Source organism: Octopus bimaculoides, chromosome 9, assembly GCF_046866305.1.
Source record: "Octopus bimaculoides isolate indiv1 chromosome 9, ASM4686630v1, whole genome shotgun sequence".
In the NCBI taxonomy this organism is placed as follows: Eukaryota; Metazoa; Mollusca; class Cephalopoda; order Octopoda; family Octopodidae; genus Octopus; species Octopus bimaculoides.
This window is the reverse complement of record NC_142936.1, coordinates 45,463,341-45,471,225: the sequence shown is the minus strand read 5'-3', so window position 1 is coordinate 45,471,225 and position 7,885 is coordinate 45,463,341. Positions and strand designations below refer to the sequence as shown.

At 37.1% G+C, this 7,885-nt stretch overlaps 1 protein-coding gene across 13 annotated transcripts in view; it reads left to right on the top strand.

The window, feature by feature from the left end:
* Positions 1 to 337: 337 nt before the first annotated feature.
* The window catches only part of LOC106877491 (cyclin-dependent kinase 2-associated protein 2), a 38,668-nt gene continuing 31,120 nt past the window's right edge, over positions 338 to 7,885 (top strand). For 2 of the 13 annotated variants that reach the window (XM_014926407.3, XM_089357501.1), the window contains exons 1-2: positions 345 to 490; positions 5,920 to 6,079. In XM_014926407.3, coding sequence (XP_014781893.1) covers positions 6,057 to 6,079 — 23 coding nt within the window. In that variant the 5' untranslated portion in view covers positions 345 to 490; positions 5,920 to 6,056. Of the gene's footprint in view, positions 491 to 881; positions 2,068 to 2,851; positions 3,020 to 3,108; positions 3,273 to 5,919; positions 6,080 to 7,885 lie in introns of those variants that run through there. The other 11 variants (XM_052970669.2, XM_014926406.3, XM_089357502.1 and 8 more) reach the window with 11 other exon arrangements.

The following is a 7,885-nucleotide window of genomic DNA, read 5'->3' as shown; positions in this document are numbered from 1 at the left end:
TAGTTGTGGGCTAAATCATTTTCTGACTCTGAAAAGGCCCAGTCAATTGGATGCAGTCGTAGGTATTTCTAATTACATTTTTTAGGTCCACGATAATAAGTAATGTAGACACTTAACTGTTGTTTCTTTTATGCAGATGGTGTTTTTGAGTAATTAATCTCTGTTCTTTATTTCTAAGACAATTTACTCAACAATAAACAATAGGCTCTTTGTTCAGTAAGATATAATTACCTCTTAAAGAATGGAGTCAATTGTCACGTGACTCTATTCTAGCAGCGCTATTGAACGCAGATCATAACAGCACCGACTTCCGGTTTCGGTTCGGAACACGACAAAATCGACTTTCAGCTACGATACAGAAGGTGATGAGACCGACTTCCGGTTTCGGTTCTGAACGTAGTGCACCGACTTCCGGATTCGGCTCCCTACCGTAAAACGGTATATGATTATATTTTTTTTAGGTTTGCTTCCCTTCCATTCTGTTCCCGCTGTAAGTTCATCTTATATTTGTTATATTATTGTTATTAATATCAGTTCACTGTCAATGGAAATCACTATGTTTGTTTTCGTCATGTTTTCCTGTATTTGTTTTCTTGATAACGACTATGTAATATATTATATTTATAGGTATATAAGTGGAAGCCGCTTGTTGTGATCACTTTAGAACGGAAATGATTTAGATAACAATACCCGGTTGATCACATTAAGCAGGTTATAAAACTAACCTGAGTTTGAGATCCACTGATTTTGTTAATACTATCCGTGATTATAATATCTAGCTTACACTGTATACGTATGTATGTGCTTTGTTCAGCCCATGTGTCAAATTGATACACATACATAGGATACACGCACACACACACACACACACGCAAATATAATTTCCCCCAACATATTTTGCATCTTCTATAGGTCTACACGGCATTAACCAATTAGAAGATATCTACATGATCGCTCCATCCGCTAGAAATACCAGATTCTGCTGGTATTTCAAATCGCACCCTGTCGTCTTAAATAGATGATATAGTCTTGGGTACTCTTTACATGACGAACTAGTCTCGGGTGGCACGCCTTTGATTTTAAGTCGCTTCGTCAGAGAAAAGCTGGATGTGAACATGCTCTTTAAAAAAGGAGTAGCTATGCCAGACCTACGAGAAATAACAGCCAAATCACCTGCAAATTACACCCTACCTCCTCACAGAAAGAGGCGATACAATTTAGTTCAATAAAGGCTGACTAAAAAGGAGGTAGTTCCAGTTGAGATATTTTTAATCATAGGACCTACTCTATTAGGGGCTGATAGGCATCTAAACATCACCGACTTCTTTCCAATATCTTTGCCGCCATTTGTACATATATGCATGATGTGTATTTGTGTACATGTTCGGACTAAATTTGACAGCTTAAAAACAAAAAGAAAACATAATATCCTATCTGAATATAAAAGTATATTTAAAAAGATCAAGAAATATCAATTAGGTTATGACTGGGAGATAACAGTTTACTCAATGTAGCTGCTCTGGGCTTTCACCACGACCTCAAGACGATTCCGGAACCTGGAGCATGCGTTCCTCACTGTATCACTGGGAAGATGGAATACTTCCTTGATCTTGGTCACCAGCTCGGCCTTGGTGCTACAGGCATAGCTGTTTGGTGTTTTTCTCAACCGTGCTCCACACATAGTAATCCATGGGATTATAATTGGGGAGACTACGAGCAGATATTGGGGTTAGGGAAGAAGTTCTGCAATCACTTATTCTTGCTGGAAGTATGACAAGGAGCTGAATCTTGCTGTCACACATATGGCCTTCCAGCAGCAACCATCACCAACGGTTTCACATAGCCGTCTGAATTGCGCTTAAGGTCCTATTCAAAGATTTGAAGATAAATTCCGTCGTGCAGGCACAGTTAGAATACTTGCCATGTCCCTTCCTGCTGGCCACGGCTTTGTCGTCTCCGTTGTAGCCGTTTGCGTCACGTCTTATAACCTTTACGGTGTTCACAGAACATTGAGCAGCTTTCGTAATGTCAGCGTTTTGATACCTGGCGCAAATCATCATGATACAGGTAACTCTTTTCCAATATTTAGCTGGCTTCCAGTCCTCCATGTCAGCTAACTTTTTCTTAACTACAACTTTTAATCGTTATTTTCTCCAACGCCGTTGACTGTTCACCAATACACCAAGCTGTTCTTGAAAAAAGGAGACATAAAGAAATCGTCAGATTTAACCCAAACACTGTGTGTGTGTATTTTCAGTGATACCCGACGTTGCCTACTTGAATTTGTAGAAATATTTTTTTTGTTTAACCAAGTTATATTGTACATTTTGTATGAAATTAATTTGCAATATTTTTTATTGCAATGCAGATACATACCTGAAATGGAATGTTTGTGTGGAGCTTTTGAGACTTTATTGATAATCAATATTTTGTGACTTATAAAAATACTATCTTCATGCTTTAATTTACATATTTTTTGTAATTCTAAATTATTATGCAATATGTGAAATAGGAACAAATCTAATAGAAATGTATTTTGTTCAGCAAGAATTCTGGGAGAGACTATTTCTTGTGCAACTTGGCTCTCCTGATGAGAAGAACAGGCACATTTCATGTTGTTCCAATCTACTCAGCTGAAAATGAGTATCAGCGAAGTACTGGTGCTGCCCTCTCTCCCACCTACTGTCACAACTTCTCTGTTCCAATGAGTCAAAGAGCAGGAGGACAGAAGGAGAGTGCCTGTGTCTTTCTATGACTTCATAAGCCCTGGAAACAATTAGTGAAAGCATGCTATGTGCTACCAACTCAAACTCACTTGCACATGACAGCTGTATTTTCTTTTTTTAATTAGAGAACCAAACCAATTATCCAGCAAGCTTCGGACCAGAAGAGTCCCAGATTTCTGCACCAGATTCCTATGTCTGTTTTGGCACAGTTTTTACAGCTGGATGCCCTTCCTAACACCATCCACCCATCAGAGTGGACTGAGTGCTTTTTACATGGCACCAGCACAGGCGAGGTCAGTTTTGGCATGGTTTTTACAGCTGGATGCCCTTCCTAATTCCAACCACTTTACAGTGTGGACTGGATGCTTTTTACGTGGCACCAGCACTGGCAGGGTCACCAAGTAATTTGCAAGACAAAGAATCTTTGAGAGGAGGTGATCTTGTGCCAGATGATGAAAGGTTAGAGTGACAGAGAGAAGGAAATAAGTGTCTTGCTGTAGAGGAGGTACATGGTTACCTTGCCAGAGAGAGAGAAAGAAGGAGAGGGTGAGATAACCTAATTCTATAATAATAAAAGTGAAATTCTGTCTGTCCATCTTGGACCCCTGTATCTCAATCTACATTTGCTCCACATAGCCATATTACACCTGTTTGGAACCAAGATGATCCCGGGGTTGAAAATCTGCCCTTCATTTGGTTCTTGAACATCCAGCATTGGGATATGACTTAAAAGCATTTGAGCTGCTATTTCTAGCAGGTAAAGCTTGGCATTTGTCAGATGATGTCAGAGATCAAGAGGGAGATAATTGATATTTGCTTTATTAATTTTACATTGAGAACTTTGGGACAAATTGGCCAATAGTTGGAATTCAACTTGGGACTGGAACAATAGAATGATTGCATTACAGAATTAATTTTCATCCATCCTTAACCTCTGATCAAGCACCACCAGGGCATATAGTTGTTATAAATGTATTATAGTTATGGTATTAAGCTCTCTTTAGTTTTGGGTCATGGGCCCAATTCACACCCCCACAGGAGCTAGCTAAAAAAATCCACATGGAGTGCAGCTAGTATATTAATATATTTATTATATAAAATAAACTATGAAAAGTAAAAAACTAAATTGTATTTAACATTCAAATTATTACACTTTTAAAGCAGGGTCTGTTTGATATTTAGTAATCCATTTAAAATTCTTAAAATATATCATATTGTACCATGCATACACTATAATGTTTATAGGATGATAAATGAAGAGAGTAAAGAATATGATTTTTATTTAACAGGCCTCTGCCAGAGGTGTATTTAATTCTAAAGTAGAGTATGTTTTGTTGTGTCTGGGGAGAGTCATTTTCTTATTGTGCCTTAAAATTTAACACACTCACTGGTAAAATTTCCACATGCTTCAACACACGAAATCATATAAAAAATCTTGCAAACCAAATCCAAAAACAAAATAGAGTATGTTTAATCTTTATCAAACCGCTGAAAAAAGAAAAATTTCTAACACACTTTGTTATTAAATTAAACTAGAATAATTTTTTTAACGCACTGTATGCAAATTAACCAACTTCGAAAACAGAGTCAGTTTACTCAATACAGGGTACAGTATTTATCTCCACTTAAATGTGGATGTTCTGCTCTCATATTGGCTTTTGGTGTAAAATGCACTCTTGTTTGTATCACTTGTGGGGAGATAAATCCCTGCCATCTCCAGCACCAAGGCCACCAGATCACGTGATTTTGACCTTTCTTGGTCATGTGATCTGATGGTTTCAGCACTCTCTTTTTACTCTTTTACTTGTTTCAGTCATTTGACTGTGGCCATGCTGGAGCACTGCCTTTAGTCGAGCAAATCGAACCCAGGACTTATTCTTTGTAAGCCTAGTACTTATTCTATCGGTTTCCTTTTGCTGAACCGCTAAGTTACGGAGAAGTAAACACACCAGCATCGGTTGTCAAGCGATGTTGGGGAGACAAACACAGACACACATACATATATATATATACATATATACGACGGGCTTCTTTCAGTTTCCGTCTACCAAATCGACTCACAAGGCTTTGGTCGGCCCGAGGCTATAGTAGAAGACACTTGCCCAAGTTGCCACGCAGTGGGCTTGAACCCGGAACCATGTGGTTGGTAGGCAAGCTACTTACCACACAGCCACTCCTACATTAGATATGATAGGGACTTATCTCTCTGTTAGTGATATAAACAAGAGTGAATTTTGTACCAAAATTTCATATGAGATTTTCTCTCATGGTATCTACTGCAATATAGCTTGTTCTAACAGAACATCCATATTTAAATGGGGATATTACCTCTTGGTATTAATACTGCCTCTGCCACTAATATATATTTTTTAGTAGGGTACAGTATATTACATGGTATTGCACAGTATTTCCAGGTTTCTGGAAGCCAAGTAAGGTCTGGTACTGTATTTCACATCAAAGGTTCATTGGCTTGATGGTTGTTCTTTTTTTTAAAAGCTTGGTCATCTTTTAAGTGACATTTTGGTTAATGGCAAGAAATTAAGAAAGGTTTCCTTAGATTAGAGACCTGACCCTTGCAACAGAGTGGACTTGTGTGGTCAGTTCATTGCAAGATAACACTGAACAAATAGGGTGCTTTCAAACCTTTTTGCCATAAGAGAAATATTTTCTCTACGGTAACTGTAATGAATTTGCCTTTTGGCAGTTGAAATATGACACAAGCATATTTTTACTAACGTAAACTTTTCTTATGCTGAAACACTGCTTGACGCTAATATTTCATTATTTTCCACAATCAGGCAATCAACCAGTGCAAATCAGTTGTTGACGGTATTTTACATAAAGCTATTGCTTTATAAGATTTGTTTAGAGTTGCCTCTTTTAGGTATCTCCCTTTGATAAAAGCCAACTAACTTGAGACATTGATGTCTGGGAGTCCTGATAGATGGCGATACTGAACAAATAGGACGTTTCACACCTTTTTTTCACTATAAGAGAAATATTTTCTCTACAGTAATTGCTGTGAATTTGGCTTTTAGCAGTTGAAATATGTCGCAAACATATTTTAACTAACCTAAACTTTGGTTATGCTTTAACACTGCTTGGCGCTAATATTTCATTATTTATACATTACCTTTAATTTCAACATGAGGTGATTTCATAGAGTCAACATAGAATTTCTTTACTCATATAGATATATGGTGTGAAGTACTGAGTGAATAAAGGTGTGGTGTGCTGACCGTGGAAGGTACCTAAGGCCCAGGAAAAGCAAAGAAAGTATGGGAAGAAGTGGTGTGATCAGATCTTAGGATACCGGATCTCTTAGCTGCGATGACACTGGAGCAAGGAAATATGTGAGCAATGTTAAAATAATGAGGTTCTATTGTTGTAAATGGAAAATGGGAACTGATTGATTACAAAATGTGAAATTGGAAGGCAAAGAGAAGAAACCTTTTATTATTGTTGTTTTTATTAGAGGCATTTCGTCTGCCTTTATGTTCTGAGTTCAACTTCATCTTTCATCCTTTTGGGGTTGATAAATTAAGTACCAGGGAAATACTGGGGTCGGTGTAATTGACTTATCCCCTCTGCTAAAGTTTCAGGCTTTGTGCCTTTACTAGAAAGTATTATTATTATTATTATTATTACTAGTATACCCATGTTGGCAAAAATGCCAACAGTTTTATTAATGATAGAAAATAGCACATCAACACAATGGGGAAAACTATTAACTGCCAAAAATCTAGTAAATATATGTACATACACAAAATTGAAGCACTTGAAGAATAAGATGTAACGTCTTGGTTGAAAATAGCCACATAATGTATGTTTGTGTATACACACACATACTCATGTATATATAAATACATATAAGCATATATATAAACACACACACACACACACACATGTATGTACATGTATATATACACATACATATATACATACACACACATCTATCTATCTATATCTCTTTTACTTGTTTCAGTCATTTGACTGCAGCCATGTTGGCACCGCCTTTAGTCAAACAAATCAACCCTAGGATGTATTCTTTGTAAGCCTAGAACTTATTCTATCGGTCTCTTTTGCTGAACCGCTAAGTTGCCGGGATATAAACACAGCAACATTGGTTGTGAAGCAATGGTGGGGGAATGAACACAGACACACAAATACATACATACATACATACATACATACACGCACGCACATGACAGGCTTCTTTCAGTTTCTTATTTCTTTATTGCCCACAAGGGGCTAAACATGGAGGGGACAAACACGGACAGACAAAGGGATTGAGTCGATTACATCGACCCCAGTGCGTAACTGATACTTAATTTATCGACCTCGAAAGGATGAAAGGCAAAGTCAACCTTGGCGGAATTTGAACTCAGAACCTAACAGCAGATGAAATACTGCTAAGCATTTCTCCCGGCGTGCTAACGTTTCTGCCAGCTCGCCGCCTTCTTTCAGTTTCCGTCTACCAAATCCACTCACAAGGCTTTGTTCGGCCCGAGGCTATAGTAGAAGACACTTACCCAAGGTGTCATGCAGTGGGACTGAACCCGGAACCATGTGGTTGGGAAGCAAGCTTCTTACCACTGCCACTCCTGCTCCTATTTATATATTATATACACTACCACAAAGTATATATATATCAAAATACAATGTTTATATACCAAAAAGATTTTATAACATTTTTCTGACATAATTTAAATATATACTTTAACCATGTAACACAAGCCTTCTGTAGTTTTTTCACTCTTATTATCTTTTATATATATATATATATATATATATATATATATATATATATATATATACATACATGTATATATGTATACATTTATATAGAGAGAGATAAATAGTTAGGTACACATATATATATATATATATATATATATAGAGAGAGAGAGAGAGAGAGAGAAAGAGAGATACATACACACATGCCCACATATACTTATTTTATAAACATATCTTTCTCCTTCTCTTGTATATACTCATACGAATACCTATCTATGTACATCTATGCATGGGCATACAAATGAATGTGTGTGCATGTGCATGTTTGTTTACATTTTTTGGATTGATGAAATCATTTTAGATGTATGTAATGCCTCTTTGTGTGAGTGTGTGTGCTTCTGTGTGACCATGTGTGTGTGTGT